Source organism: Jaculus jaculus, chromosome 11, assembly GCF_020740685.1.
Source record: "Jaculus jaculus isolate mJacJac1 chromosome 11, mJacJac1.mat.Y.cur, whole genome shotgun sequence".
In the NCBI taxonomy this organism is placed as follows: domain Eukaryota; kingdom Metazoa; phylum Chordata; class Mammalia; order Rodentia; family Dipodidae; genus Jaculus; species Jaculus jaculus.
Genome location: NC_059112.1, coordinates 4,316,965 through 4,333,391, shown reverse-complemented (window position 1 = coordinate 4,333,391; position 16,427 = coordinate 4,316,965). Strand labels below are relative to the sequence as shown.

General features: G+C 47.1%; 1 protein-coding gene across 9 annotated transcripts in view; it reads left to right on the top strand.

Moving 5' to 3' along the window:
- Nucleotides 1–16,427, top strand: part of Rufy3 (RUN and FYVE domain containing 3) — a 79,874-nt gene that overhangs the window by 29,377 nt on the left and 34,070 nt on the right. For 5 of the 9 annotated variants that reach the window (XM_045161377.1, XM_045161381.1, XM_045161376.1 and 2 more), the window contains exon 2: nt 15,795–15,968. In XM_045161377.1, the coding sequence (XP_045017312.1) occupies nt 15,795–15,968 (174 nt within the window). Of the gene's footprint in view, nt 1–901; nt 1,068–7,227; nt 7,276–15,794; nt 15,969–16,427 lie in introns of those variants that run through there. The other 4 variants (XM_045161379.1, XM_045161378.1, XM_045161384.1 and 1 more) reach the window with 2 other exon arrangements.

Below are 16,427 nucleotides of genomic sequence, written 5' to 3'. Positions count from 1 at the left end.
CTCCTGAGTGCTGGGATTAAAGGCATGTGCCACCACGCCTGGCAGCCACACTTTTTAATACAAATACAAGTGCCTTTAACCGCTGGGCCATCTCTCCAGCCCCCCAAGTTTTCTTTTAAAGTCCCAGGGGTACATGAGTAGGAACAGCCACCTTTTCAAAGCAGAATTGCTGCTTCCGGTGACTTTTTTAATATTCCTAGTAGATACTTTGTGTTTTCTAGGCCACAGGCTTTGTGATTACTCACATACAGCTTTCCTGACATTGAACGGTTGTGTGCACTGCAGAGTGTCCTCCAGTCACTACACTTAGGGACAGTCACAGTAGCATTGTATTTATTCCTTCTCCTTTTGGTTTTTTGAGACAGGGTCTCATGTGGCCCAGGCTGGTGTCAAACTTATCATATAGCCAGGGATGTCCTTAAATTCCTGCCATCTTGCCTCCACATTCCACATGCTGGAATTACATTCCTGTGAGCACCACACCCTGCTTATTCCATTCCTAAGTGTTCAAAAAACAAAGCCCAGATCACCAAGCTCCTCCTTCCACAGCTCTGTGCTGACCTTGCATGGCTCTGACACACTCCCAGTCATCACCCTTGCTGACATTAAGGACACGCTTGTCACAAGCAGTCAGCCTGAGACCTACCTGTGGGTCACCAGCACTGGTGACATGCGCACAGGCAGTCCTTGCAAATGTCTGACCCAGAGAAGCCTGTGCCTTCTTGCATGCTCTCAGGAGCCTACTGGGCAAAGTTCTTTTCTTGTTGCTCCACTTGGAGGACCACGTGGTTAGTCACCCTTTCATGGTGAGTTTTACCCAGCAGCCTCTGGGCTTTCGTAAAATCCTAAATCTGGGTGAGAAGTCCCAGTAGATGTGCGGTGTTCCACAGCGCCCATGTGAGCGCGAAGGAGTTGCCTCACACCTGGGTGGCTGTGGCGCAGAGGCCAGCTTTGATCTGCCTGTTCCAGGTCACTTTCACTTTCCTGCAGCCCTGATTCCGCTGGCTCAGCCCTGGCCTCTGCGCTGCTCTGCCTTGTGCCCACGGCCCGGCGGCGTGACTCCAGTGGTGAGCTTTGTTTAAACCTTTCTTAGCAAGAGCTTCTGTTTTATTCTTTAATCTGCCCCCTCCCATATATCTTTTTTACAGTGTTTTGTTTGTATGTTTGGTTGATTGGTGTTTTTGAGACAAGGTCTGGCCACGTAGCCCAGGCTGGCCTCCCAGTTCTTGATTCTCCAGCCTCTCTGCCTACAAGTGCCCAGGGTTGTGGGCGCTACTCACGCCCCGTGCCCACGCCCCCGTCTTGCAGTGGCACTCACTCCCAAGCTTCTGCGCTGGGCAGCTTCAGCTGTGCTAATGACCTGAAGCTGCTTGCCCCAGGCCCTGGAGTGTGCTCACCCAGGCTTGGTAAGTACTGCTCGGTGACGGAGCTTGGATGAAGTTCAGGCTGACCCAGTCTGTCAATTGTATTTTGTTTTGTTTTTCAGGCAGGGTCTCGCTCTAGCTCAGGCTGACCTGAAATTCACTGTGTAGTCTCAGGATGGCCTTGAATTCACAACGATCCTCCTGCCTCTGCCTCCCGAGTGCTGGGATTAAAGGCGTGCACCACCACACCCACTTTCAATTGTAATTTTTTAAAGTGTTTTATTTATGTCTTTATCTGAGAGAGAGAAAGAGGCAGATAGAGTACTTCTTTTGTAGGGTATAAAGAGCTTAATAGGACAAAATTTTAAAAAAATATTTTTATCTGTTTGCATGGAGAGAGAGAGAGAATGTGTATGTATGGTCATGCTAGGGCCTCTGGCTGCTGCAAACAACTCCAGATGCATGTGCCAATTTGTGTGTCTAGCTTTATGTGAGGACTGGGGAATTGAACCTGAGCTGACAGCCTTTGCAAGTGAGCATCTGCTCAGCCATGTCCCAGCCTGGCACATGCTTGTTTTGTTTGTTTGTATGGTACTGAAAACATACCAAGGACATCTTGCCAGGCAGGAGCTGTGACCACTGAGCTACAACTCCAAAGGGAAGCTTTCTCACTGTGAGTTTTCTAGTACTCAGCACTTTGGGGTGACGGCTGTGAAGTGCCTGGGGGAAGGGATGTCTTTGTCTTGTCTTTTTTAAAGGCTTGCACCACCACTCCTGGCTTAATTTTTTTTTTTTTTTTTTTTTTTTTTTTTTTTTTTGCTGAGGTAGGGTCTCACTTTAGCCCAGGCTGACCTGGAATTCACTATGCAGTCTCAGGGTGTCCTCGAACTCATGGAGATCCTCCTACCTCTGCCTCCCAAATGCTTGGATTAAAGGCGTGTGCCACCATGCCCAGCTTTTTTATTTATTTATTTATTTTAATTTTTTTTTAAATTTTTTTTGTTCATTTTCTATTTATTTATTTGAGAGCAACAGACATAGAGAGAAAGACAGATAGAGGGAGAGAGAGAGAATGGGCACGCCAGGGCCTCCAGCCACTGCAAACGAACTCCAGACGCGTGCGCCCCCTTGTGCATCTGGCTAACGTGGGACCTGGGGAACCGAGCCTCGAACCGGGGTCCTTAGGCTTCATAGGCAAGCGCTTAACCGCTAAGCCATCTCTCCAGCCCAATTTTTATTTTTTTTGAGACAGGGTTTCATGTAGCCTTGGCTGGCCTCCAACTCACTAAATAGGCAAGGATGACCTTGAACTTCTGATGCTCCTGGCTCTGACTCCTGAATGATGAGATAGTGGGCCTGTGCCACCATACCCAGCTTCCCAAGACCTGTCTTATAAAACCAGCCAAACAACTGTAAAACAGCTCAATTTTTAAAATATTTTCTTAGCTATTTTTTTTTCTTTTCTTTTTTTTTTTTTTTTTTTTTGGCTTAAGAAAGAGAATGGGCATGCCAGGGCCTCTAACCATTGCAAACAAACTCCAGATGCATGTGCCAACTTGTGTTTGTGGTCTACAGTGGTACTAGAGAATCAAAGTTTGGTCCTTGGGCTTTGCACACAAGCACATTAACCACCAAACCATCTCCCCAGTCCCTAATATTTTATTTTCATTTATTTACTTGAGAGTGAGAGAGAGAGACAGGCAGGCAGGCAGGCAGGCAGGCAGGCAGACAGACAAAGAGAATGGGCACATCATGGCCTCTAGCTGCAAACAAACTCCACAGGCATGCACTGCTAAGCCATCCCACCAGCCCCAGTAAAACAATTTAATACTGTGGTACCGTGAACCTTCATTCTGGCTTCTTCTTTGCAATTTGTTGTTGTTGGGTCCGTTTTTGCCACATCAGGCATTTTATTACACTATAGTAAATCTGAACTTTCCAGATGGAACATTGATGACTTTATAAGACACCTGGTTCCATGTCTTTATTCTACCCAATAATTATTGTGGTTTTTAAATACTAATGGTCCTCAGCAAAAGAGGGTGGGTTTTTACCACCACAGCTGCCTGAGAGCTTCCTCACTTCTCTAAGATACCAAATTCCTTCCTGAGATGAAAGGCTGATGGCACTTATTTTTTTCCTAGAACTGTAGAATGTAGAATGTTCATGAGATGCTCCACACTGCACTGGAGACTCCTGCAGTGCCATCCCTGAGAGCTGTATGTAGAATGTACAGAGTGAATGAGATGTTCCACACTGCACTGGAGACGCCTGCAGTGCCATCCCTGAGAGCTGTATATAGAATGTAGAGTGTTCATGAGACGTTTCACACTGCACTGGAGACGCCTGCAGTGCCATCCTTGAGAGCTGTATATAGAATGTAGAGTGTTCATGATACGTTGCACACTGCACTGGAGACTCCTGCAGTGCCATCCCTGTGAGCTGTACGTAGAACATAGAGTGTTCATGATACGTTCCACACAGCACTGGAGACTCCTGCAGTGCCGTCCCTGTGAGCTGTACGTAGAATGTAGAGTGTTCATGAGACATTCCACACAGCACTGGAGACTCCTGCAGTGCCATCCCTGAGAGCTGTATATAGAATGTAGAGTGTTCATGAGACGTTCCACACTGCACTGGAGACTCTTGCAGTGTCGTCCCTGTGAGCTGTATGTAGAATGTAGAGTGTTCATGAGATGTTCCACACAGCACTGGAGACTCCTGCAGTGTCATCCCTGAGAGCTGTATGTAGAATGTAGAGTGTTCATGAGATGTTCCACACAGCACTGGAGACTCCTGCAGTGTCGTCCCTGGGAGCTGTAGGTAGAATGTAGAGTGTTCATGAGACGTTCCATACTGCACTGGAGACTCCTGCAGTGCCATCCCTGTGAGCTGTACGTAGAATGTAGAGTGTTCATGAGACGTTCCACACAGCACTGGAGACTCCTGCAGTGCCGTCCCTGTGAGCTGTATGTAGAATGTAGAGTGTTCATGAGATGTTCCACACAGCACTGGAGACTCCTGCAGTGTCGTCCCTGGGAGCTGTACGTAGAATGTAGAGTGTTCATGAGATGTTCCACACTGCACTGGAGACTCCTGCAGTGTTGTCCCTGGGAGCTGTATGTAGAATGTAGAGTGTTCATGAGACATTCCACACAGCACTGGAGACTCCTGCAGTGTCATCCCTGGGAGCTGTACGTAGAATGTACAGTGTTCATGAGACGTTCCACACAGCACTGGAGACTCCTGCAGTGTTGTCCCTGGGAGCTGAATGTAGAATGTAGAGTGTTCATGAGACGTTCCACACAGCACTGGAGACTCCTGCAGTGCCGTCCCTGTGAGCTGTACGTAGAATGTAGAGTGTTCATGAGACATTCCACACAGCACTGGAGACTCCTGCAGTGTCGTCCCTGTGAGCTGTATGTAGAATGTAGAGTGTTCATGAGACGTTCCACACAGCGCTGGAGACTCCTGCAGTGTTGTCCCTGGGAGCTGTATGTAGAATGTAGAGTGTTCATGATACGTTCCACACAGCACTGGAGACTCCTGCAGTGTCATCCATGGGAGCTGTATGTAGAATGTAGAGTGTTCATGATACGTTCCACACAGCACTGGAGACTCCTGCAGTGTCATCCATGGGAGCTGTATGTAGAATGTAGAGTGTTCATGAGACGTTCCACACAGCGCTGGAGACTCCTGCAGTGTTGTCCCTGGGAGCTGAATGTAGAATGTAGAGTGTTCATGAGACGTTCCACACAGCACTGGAGACGCCTGCAGTGCCGTCCCTGTGAGCTGTATGTAGAATGTAGAGTGTTCATGAGACGTTCCACACAGCACTGGAGACTCCTGCAGTGCCGTCCCTGTGAGCTGTATGTAGAATGTAGAGTGTTCATGAGATGTTCCACACAGCACTGGAGACTCCTGCAGTGCCGTCCCTGTGAGCTGTATGTAGAATGTAGAGTGTTCATGAGACGTTCCACACAGCACTGGAGATGCCTGCAGTGCCGTCCCTGGGAGCTGAATGTAGAATGTAGAGTGTTCATGATAAGTTCCACACAGCACTGGAGACGCCTGCAGTGCCGTCCCTGGGAGCTGAATGTAGAATGTAGAGTGTTCATGATACGTTCCACACAGCACTGGAGACGCCTGCAGTGCCGTCCCTGGGAGCTGAATGTAGAATGTAGAGTGTTCATGAGATGTTCCACACAGCACTGGAGACGCCTGCAGTGTCGTCCCTGGGAGCTGAATGTAGAATGTAGAGTGTTCATGATACGTTCCACACAGCACTGGAGACTCCTGCAGTGTCGTCCCTGGGATCTGTATGTAGAATGTAGAGTGTTCATGAGACGTTCCACACTGCACTGGAGACGCCTGCAGTGCCGTCCCTGGGAGCTGTATGTAGAATGTAGAGTGTTCATGAGACGTTCCACACTGCACTGGAGACTCCTGCAGTGTCGTCCCTGTGAGCTGTATGTAGAATGTAGAGTGTTCATGAGACGTTCCACACAGCACTGGAGACTCCTGCAGTGCCGTCCCTGTGAGCTGTATGTAGAATGTAGAGTGTTCATGAGACGTTCCACACAGCACTGGAGACTCCTGCAGTGCCGTCCCTGTGAGCTGTATGTAGAATGTAGAGTGTTCATGAGACGTTCCACACAGCGCTGGAGACTCCTGCAGTGCCGTCCCTGTGAGCTGAATGTAGAATGTAGAGTGTTCATGAGACGTTCCACACAGCGCGGAGACTCTTGCAGTGCCGTCCCTGTGAGCTGAATGTAGAATGTAGAGTGTTCATGAGATGTTCCACACAGCACTGGAGACTCCTGCAGTGTCATCCCTGTGAGCTGAATGTAGAATGTAGAGTGTTCATGAGATGTTCCACACAGCACTGGAGACTCCTGCAGTGTCGTCCCTGGGAGCTGTATGTAGAATGTAGAGTGTTCATGAGATGTTCCACACAGCACTGGAGACTCCTGCAGTGCCGTCCCTGTGAGCTGAATGTAGAATGTAGAGTGTTCATGAGACGTTCCACACAGCACTGGAGACTCCTGCAGTGCCGTCCCTGGGAGCTATATATAGAATGTAGGTAGTGCATCCCACGGTGCTGTCCTGGTTTAGCTTCCAAGTGTCAGAGATATCCCTGCATCCTGTGTGCTTGTTTGGCATCAATCCCGTGTGGATGGGAGTTAGGAAGCATGCTTGCGTGTGCTGTGGTTCTGTTAAGAGAAGCCTCGTTCATCCCGAGCTTTGCCTGGTTCCGCAGTATGCCCCACATGCTCCAGAGTCACTTCGTGATGAGAAGCCAAGTTGAGTGATGTTACCGTGCTGCACATTTAAATTCAGAGTCGAACTTTGATTTCAGTAGAAAAGAAATCTGTGCCTTTTAAGAGCTAAGCGTATTTGTTGCTTTTGTTTGAAGTTTTGCAGTAAGAAACCTTAGTCTTGAAGCGCCTTAGTGAGGTTGGTTAATCCACTGCCTGGCTGGTCTTCTGCCAGCTGCGCTCACTGTAGAACCCTCCCTTTCTGTTTCCTTTTGGAATCTTTTTTTTTTTTTTTTTTTTTTTATTTGAGAGCAACAGACACAGAGAGAAAGACAGATAGAGGAGGAGAGAGAGAATGGGCGTGCCAGGGCTTCCAGCCTCTGCAAACAAACTCCAGACGTGTGCGCCCCCTTGTGCATCTGGCTAACGTGGGACCTGGGGAACCGAGACTCGAACCGGGGTCCTTAGGCTTCACAGGCAAGCGCATAACCGCTAAGCCATCTCTCCAGCCCTGGAATCATATTTTTAACAACCCTTTCCCTTTGTGGCATGCATGACATTTTTTCTTTCTTTCTTTTCCTTTCTTTTTGCTGTTTGCAAAGACTCTTGGGAGGATATCACAGATTTGGTGGAGCAAATGCGCGATACCGAAGGTGCGTTCCACACCTGTGTGTCTGCCCTTCTGTCTGTCTTTCTCTCCCTCCTTGTTGTTCTAATTACCTTTAATTGTTTTACATACGAAGGACTGTCCGAGTTGGGTTTTATTTTCACTGGCAATACTGAGAAATCGTTTGCTTACAGTTCTCAGTGAAGTAGCATCAATGTATTAATACGTGTCCCTTTAGAGTACTTGTTAAATGACACATTGAAGAGGGGTGTTGGTTTTGAAACAAAAAGATAAAGAGATATTATTGGACAACTACACCTAGTTTTCTGTGACATGCTTTTGTTTTCGTATATGTTTGTGATTTTGCATCAGTCAGAGACAGACCTCAGGAAGGTGAAGCACTTGTCCCCGAGTCTTGCCCTGATCGTAGGTTGCATAAACAGCATTCCTTTCTGGGAGAATTACCCTGAAAAGTAGCAGATATGTGCTAATATGTGAATCTTCCCTACACCAGCCCACTTGCCCTCTTTTTAAAAATATTTTGTTTAACAGTGAAAAAAGCAAAGAGGTAACCTACAGAATGGGAAAAAATCTTTGCCAGCTATATATCAGATAGAGGATTAATATCTAGGATATACAAAGAACTCAAAAACTTAAATACTAAGGAATCAAACAAACCAATCAAAAAATGGGCTTTGGAGTTAAATAGAGCATTCTCAAAGGAAGAAATACGAATGGCATATAAGCATCTAAAAAAATGTTCTACGTCACTAGTCATCAGGGAAATGCAGATTAAAACTACATTGTGATTCCATCTCACTCCTGTCAGATTGGCCACCATCATGAAAACAAATGCTCATAAATGTTGGTGGGGATGTGGAAAAAGAGGAACCCTTCTACACTGCTGGTGGGAATGCAATCTGGTCCAGCCATTGTGGAAATCAGTGTGGAGGTTCCTAAGACAGCTAAAGATTGATCTACCATATGACCTAGCTATAGCACTCCTAGGCATATATCCGAAGGACTCATCTCATTTCCTTAGAAGTACGTGCTCAACCATGTTTATTGCTGCTCAATTTATAATAGCTGGGAAATGGAACCAGCCTAGATATCCCTCAACTGATGAGTGGATAATGAAGATATGGCACATTTATTCAATGGAGTTCTACTCAGCAGTAAAGAAAAATGAAGTTAACGAAATTTGCAGAAAAATGGATGGACTTGGAAAGGATTATACTAAGTGAGGTAACCCAGGCCCAGAACGCCAAGCGCCACATGTTCTCCCTCATAAGTGGATCAGATGATTGGGCTTCTGCGTGAGAAGGAAAATACTTAGTAGCAGAGACCAGTAAGTTAAAAAGGATATATAAAGGGAAGAGAAAGGAAGGGAGGAGGGTACTTAATAGGTTGGTATTGTGATGGGGAGGTAATATGATGGAGAATGGAATTTCAAAGGGGAAAGTGCAGGGGGAAGGGTATTTCCATGGGATTTTTTTTTATAATCATGGAAAATGTTAATAAAAATTTAAAAAAAATATTTTGTTTAGCCAGGCATGGTGCACGTCTTTAATCCCAGCACTTGGGAGGCAGAGGTAGGAGGATTGCCATGAGTTGAAGGCCACCCTAAGACTATGTAGTGAATTCCAGAACAGACTGGGCTAGACACTACCTTGAAAAACCAAAAAAAAAAGGTTTTTTTTGTTTATTTATTTACTTATTTATTTGGCAGAGGGAGAATGTGCATGCCAGGGCCTCCATCTGGTTTTACTTGAGTACTGGGGAATTGAACCTGGGTCCATCTCTACAGCCCTATGTTCTCTCTTTAACATGGCACCTTACATTGGACAGTGCAAAGTGAGTTACACTTTTTACACTAAAAATAGAAACACTGAGTTTCCGCTTCTTTGTTTTTACTCCATTGCTTGTATGCGTTCACTTTACCCAGGCAGCGAAAGGTGTATCTGCAAGCCTTGCCGCACTTCCCTGCGCACATCAGCCACCAGCTCAGGATCCTGTGCTCCTCTCCTGCCCCTACCTCCGCTCTGTGTTATATGACACATTCACATCCTTTCCTGCCCAGCCCCTCCATCAGCCCCACCTGCTCAATGTGAAGAGCTCCTGGAGCACAGCCCTGCCTGTGTTCACGCACCTCCCTCATCCCCGCCGAGCTCACGCCTAAGGCTGCAGAGGAAGTCATGTCCCTTGGGAGGGTGGCCACTGCAGGACTCCTTTTTCCAGTAGATAATGTCCTGCCCTGCTTATGCAGGAGACCCTAATTTAAATCAGTGGGTCAAAGACAAAAATAAAGAACGCATAGCAGTAGGAGGATAAAAATCTGGTGGAAAGAGGAGGGCTTCAGTGGAGGGAAGGGGAAGAGAGAAGACAACCGGGAGGAGTGGGATCACAAGATCACATATATGTATGTGTGTATATGTATGTATATATACACATATATGTATCAAAATAAATTGTAAGTATATTTTTATTTTTACTTATTTATTTGACAGAGAGAAAGAGGGAGAGAGAGAGAGAGAGAGAGAGAATGGGCACACCAGGGCCTCCAGTTGCTGCAAACAAACTCCAGACACATGTGCCACCTTGTGCATCTGGCTTTGTGGGTCCTGAGGAGCTGGGTCCTTTGGCTTTGCAGGCAAGCTTCTTAACCGCTAAGCCATCCCTCCAGCCCCAAAATAATTATTTTTAAGTTACAGCTCAAAAGGATTTTATTGTATAAGCTAGTTATGTGGTAGAAATTTTTTGTTTGGATTTTGAGGTAGGGTCTCACTCTAGCCCAGGCTGACCTGGAACTCAAAACGGAGTCTTAGGGTGGCCTTGAACTCACAGTGATCCTCCTACTGCTGCCTCCCGAGTGCTGAGTGTTGGGATTAAAGGTGTGCCTTTAACCCCACAACGCCTGGCATGTGGTACAGTTTTAATAGCAATAAAATAAAAAAAATTAACCAAAAAAATCAAAATGTAGAAATTACCCTCCAGATGGGTGTAGTGGCACACGCCTTTAATCCCAGCACTCATAAGGCAGAGGTAGAAAGATCGCTGTGAGCTCGAGGTCACCCTGGGCTAGAGTGAGACCATACCTCAACAAAAAACAAAAAAACGAAGAAAAAAGAAATTACTCTCCAGTCTGCCCATTCTTTTCTCTCATAGTAAAATGATCATAAAATCAGAAATATTGACATTTGACCCCAGAATGCCTCAAACCTGCTTGGCTCTTTGCTCCATGTTGTACCCACAGCCCTAATTCCGTCCTCTATGCCTTTTCTCGACTACTGTTTTAGACCCTCCTTCCTCGCCCAGAGGCCAGGCACCCCTTCTCACCGCCCCTTCCCCGAGCGTACCAGAGCTGTGCCGTCCCCCCCACGCGCTCACACTCACGCTCACACTCACGCTCACACTCACGCTCCACGGCCGCCGGCCGCTCCTTCCTCGGTGTGTTATTTCAGGTCCTCAGCAAGTGCCCGGACGCGTCGGGCCCGCCCGGCTCCTTCAGTTTCGTTTTCTGCGCACACCATGTTCTCGCACACTCGCATGTCCTCACCTCGCCGCTCTCTCTCCCTTCATAGCTGAGCCCCTCGTTACCTGTGACGTAGCTTTGTCCTTCAAGACTGGACTCAGCCAACCGGGAGCCGGCAGAAGTGAGCTGCGACCCTGAACTCTGAGGGAGCGCTGGGGTCAAGCAGGACCTCCTCCTCTGCGGGTCCCATGGCACCTGCGTCTCAGGAGTTCGTGTCGCACTGCGTTTCTCCATGCTGCAAGCCTTCCCACAGAAGCACAGCGCGACGCAGGGGCGACCTCAGCAGCCCCAAACCCTGAGCTGACGTCGGGTCTGCTGTCTTAGCCTTCAAAATTTGGAAAGCTTATATTTGAATCCAGTGAATGGGCATATTATGTTTATTATAAAACATTTAAGGAGCTGGAGAAATGGCTTAGTGGTTAAGGCATTTGCCTGCAAAGCCTAAGGACCACATTCAATTCCCCAGTACTCACATAAGCCAGACGCACAAGGTGGTGCATACATCTGGAGTTCATTTGCAGTGACTGTAGGCGCTGGTGTGACCATTCTCTTTCTGCCTCCATTTGCCTCCCTCTCTCAAATAAATAAATCATTTAAATCCTTTCATCTGGAATAAAACAGCTTTTCCAAAGTGAATGGTGTTTGTCCTGAACTTGTGAGATTCTACTTGTAAAGCTGTCTGGTTCACAGCAGTGGCTCGGATCTCCTGGAGTCCTTACTAGCCAAGCTGAATGAATCATAAGTACTCTGGTGGCATGATTTAGGTCTATTCCCTCTGATTTTGGAGCATTAAGCACATGATCTAACATAAACTAATAGCTACTATTTATTGAAAAAAGTTGGATGAGAGTTCAGTATTGGATTAATGCTATTAAATGTGAACACTGTGAGATCGTCTTAATGGCTTTTGTCTTAGGAAAAATGGTGGTGTTAGGAAAGTGTGGCGTTCTTGCTGCGGCTTGTCCCTGGGACTCAGTTCTCAGTTCTCAGTTGAGCAGCACGGAGGCAGGTTGTGAGCGCAGCAGCGCCCGTCGCGCCCTCACTGCCTCCTGAATCGATGGGGTCAGCAGTGGACGCAGCACGTTACCTGGCAGAGCGTGGGCGGTTATCCAGCTCCCTCCAGGCTGCACCACCTGCTGAGAGGTGAAGTGGAAGTCCAGCAGCTCTCCAAAACATTCATCCCCAGCCAGGCGGGGTGGCACACACCTTTAATCCCTGCACTCGGAAGGCACAGGTAGGAGGAAGGTAGGAGGATCACCGTGAGGTTGAGGCCAGCCTGAGACTGCACAGTGAGTTCCAGGTCAGCCTGCGCTAGAATGAGACCCTACCTTGAAAAAAAATTCACCCCCAACAGTAGTGGGCACAGTAGGTCGGAAGCACCGGAGAGCCACTAGTGCTGGTGATTTGTACAAAGCAGTATTGGCTGAAGTTACTCTGAATGGCTCTGGCTCTTTTAGAGGATAATTTTCTTTCTCTGTTCCTCCCTTCTTTCTTGCCCCCTCTTCTTCCTTCCTTTCATCCCTCCCTCCCTCTCTTTTCTTACTTTCTTTTTCTTTTCTTTCTTTTGTTTTGTTTTTTGAGGTAGGGTCTCACTCTAGCCCAGGCTGACCTGGAATTCACTATGTAATCTCAGGGTGGCCTCGAATGCCTCCCCAGTGCTGGGTTTAAAGGCGTGCACACCATGCCCGGCTGCCACCCTCTGTTTCTTTCTAACCTAGGACTCCATACATGCTAAGAAGGTTCTTACACTCCTACCCCTTATTCTGTCTTTGACAAGTTGATCAGCAGAAACTGTCTTTGAAGGATTGAAGGACCACCTTAAAACATTTGTTGACATGCAAGAAATAATGGTAATGTAAGCCAATACTGACTTTCACACAGTTCTTCTCTAAAATATTACCTAAGGCAGGTACATCCCTATAATACCAGTTGCTCAGGAAGCTCAGTGAAGACTGCGAACTCAACACAGTTTGGACTACTTATGGAGAAACTGTCTCTCAACTTTAGTTAATTGAGGAATTAAAATATTGTCTGAGGGCTGGAGAGACTGCTTAGTGGTTAAGGCGCCTGCCTGCTAAAGCCAAAGGACTCAGGTTCGATTCCCCAGGACCCATGTAAACCAGATGCACAAGGTGGCACATAGCACTAATAATAAGTAAAAAGTAAAATTAAAAATAAAATAAATATTGTCTGAGAGGACACTACAGCAAACCAAGATGTGTGTGTGTGTGTGTGTGTGTGTGTGTGTGTGTTTAGGACTGTAAGGTACGAGTCCCTGAAGATGATGTGGGTGGCTTCAAAGTTCAGTCACTTGGCTCTGCTCATCTAACTGTGAAAGCAGGTATAAATGAAACCATTGTGTGGAAAAAACTTTGCATAAAACAGCTTTATTTTGTGCTAATTGATTTATTTCTACTATGGAAGCATAGTTTTACTAGGACTTTTGTCTTCCTATGTAGCAGTGAAGTGATTCATAGGACTTTAGGCTTGCTTAGTTTTCAGTGCACCCTTGGTGACCGGTCTGCTGTCTGGGAGGATGCATAGGAAATAAGGAGAGCTGCCACGTCAAATCCAAGTCCCACTCCCCGCGTGTATGCCCTCTCGGCCTCAGACCCGCAGTGTTGGGTCCCTGCTTCATTCAGTACCTGGAAAGAAGGGGCAGTGCACACATAAGTGATGGCAGTAAGATGATCAGTGAGACAACCATGTTAGGAGGGAGAGGGGAAGACACCATGCACAGGCATTAACTCATGGGTATACGTTGCCCTGGACAAGGGCATCGGGATGCCGCTGGACAAGGGCATTCTGGGCTCTGTTATTGATTGCTGGCTGTCCTGTGGGCCACCTGCAGCTGTGTGATAGGATGAGAGTGGCATGTGACTTGCCCAAGGTCACACAATGAGTTGGTTAGAGCAAGGGAGGCTTGATGCCCTGTCATTTTCCTTCTTCCTAAAACTACTCACTCAGTGACTAGCCTGTTACAGGAAGCAACTAAGACCACAGTTGAATTCACTGCCTGCCTGTAATCTCAGCCTTCTGGAGTCTAAGGCAGGAGGGTTGCTGCAAGTGTGAGTGAAAATCTGGGAATGAGCTGGGCATGGTGATGCACACACACTTTTAATCCTAGCACTTGGAAGGCAGAGGAAGAAGGATGATGGTGAGTTCAAGGCCATCCTGAGTCTACAGAGTGGTTTCCAGGTCAGCTTGAGCTAGAGACCCTACCTCAAAAAAAAAAAAAAAGAAAAGAAAAAATTAAAGGGGGAAAAATAGACAATTGTAAGACACAGTCCACAGTGCCTAGATTCTTCTGGATTCTGTCAGAATGTATTTCATCGCTTTCTGCAAATAGCTTATCTCTCTGGTGGTGAGAGCCAAGCACACTATCTGCTGGTTTTGAGATGCAGGCATGTTCTCATACTGCTTTACACCACTAACACTAATACTTAATAAATACTGATAAAAACAAGAGACTTGCAAGAGCTGTTATATATTTATCCTATTTTCTGACACTGGCTTTGTTTTGGAGCACTTCACAGACTATCAAGAAGCAGGGTGGGAGGGCAAGAGCAGAAGCTGAGGTCCGAGTGTGGAACGGCAGCACTGTGATAGGTGCCCAGCTAGAGTGGTGGTGAGAATAAGAAAAAACCTGTATTTAAGGCTTCAGTTGACCAAAGATTAGTTTTTATTGCTTTATCAAAATATTTGGGGGGGCTGGAGAGATGGCTTAGTGATTAAGCATTCCCCTGAGAAGCCTGAGGACTCAGGTTCAGTTACCCAGTACCCATGTAAAGCCAAAAGCACAAAGTGGCACATGTTTCCGGAGTTCGTTTGCAGAAGCTAGAGGCCCTGGTGTGTCCATTCTCCCCCACCCCCATGTCTCTCTCTCTCTCTTTTAAATAAGTAAAATCTTTTTTTAAAATAAAAAAATTTTAATAGTTATTTATTTATGAGAAAGGAAGAATGGGAATGGGCACACCAGAGCCTCCAGCCACTGCAAACAACCCCAGATGCATGTGCCACCTTATGCATCTGGATTTACGTGGGTACTGGGCAATTTAACCTGGGTCCTTTGGCTTTGCAGACAAGTGCCTTACCCACTAAGCCATCTCTCCAGCCCCTTTATCAAGAATATTTTGAAACCAGGCATGGTGGCACACACCTTTAATCCCTGCACTTGGGAGGCAGAGGTAGGAGGATCATCCCGAGTTCCAGGCCACCTGAGACTACATAGTGAATTCTAGGTCAGCCTAGGCTAGAGTGAGACCCTACCTCAAAAAAACAAAACAAAACAAAAGGCTGGGGAAATGGCTTAGCCCTTAAGGCACTTGCCTGCAAAGCCAAAGGACCCAGGTTCAATTCCCAGGACCCATGTAAGCCAGATGCACAAGGGTGCACATAAATCTGGAGTTTGTTTGCAGTGCCTGGAGGCCCTGGCATGCCCATTCTCTTTTTCTCTCTATCTGCCTCTTCCTTTCCCCCTCAAATAAATAAAATATTTTAACCCCCCCCAAAGAAGAATATTTTGAAGGAAAACTGACAACTCTTTTCCACAGTTAGAACATGGCCAAGAAGAATACAACTAACAGTCATAGTATCTTTTCAGGTTTTTAAAATATATTTTATTTATTTAAGAGAGAGAGATTGAGAGAGAGAGGCAGATGGAGACAGAGAGAGCATGGGTGCACCAGGGCCTCTAGCCACCACAAACAAACTCCAGACACATCATCTTGTGCATCTGGCTGTACGTGGACACTGGGGAATCGAACCTGGGTCCTTGGGTCATTTGTCCCATTGAGTCAGCACCAGGCGCCTGGGCAGATCAATGTTTATTTCTCCTTGAGGACCTGTGACCCTGATTAGACGTCTAACCCATGCACTACCTGGCCCCTGACCACCATCAGTGTAGTGGCACTTCCTGGTTCATGACGAGGTTGCCTTGCCCTGTCTTATGCAGACACCATGTGGTGAGCCTGTGCTGTGTTAGAGCGTTTTCTCCCCGTAACCGGCTTCCTTCTCTGCCCCGCTGCTCGTAGATCCGAACTACCTCATGGCGAACGAGCGCATGAACCTGATGAACATGGCCAAGCTGAGCATCAAGGGCCTGATTGAATCGGCTCTGAACCTGGGGCGGACTCTGGACTCTGACTACGCGCCTCTGCAGCAGTTCTTCGTGGTGATGGAGCACTGTCTGAAACATGGCTTGAAAGGTGGGCCTCGGCCTCCACAGGCAAGGGCGCACACAGCTGGGTCCCAGCAGTACACAAGCTCAAAACAGTCCTTTTTTTAATTAGAACATTCTTTTTTATTTATGACAGAGTGAGAGAGAGAGAAAGAGAATTGGCACACCAGGGCCTTAGCCACTGCAACTCCAGGTGTGGGCACCACCTAGTGCATCTGGCTTATGTGGGTCCTGGGGAGTTGAACCTGAGTCCTTAGGCTTTGCAGGCAGGTGCCTTAACCACTAAGCCATCTCTCTAGCCCAAAACATTCTTTTGTTTTATTTTGTTTTGTTTTTTGAGGTAGGGTTTCATTCTAGCTCAGGCTGACCTGGAATTCACTATGTAGTCTTAGGGTGACCTTGAACTCATGGCGATCCTCCTGCCTCTGCCTCCCAAGTGCTGGAAGTAAAGGCCTGTGCCACCATGCCTGGCTCCAAAGAATTTTCA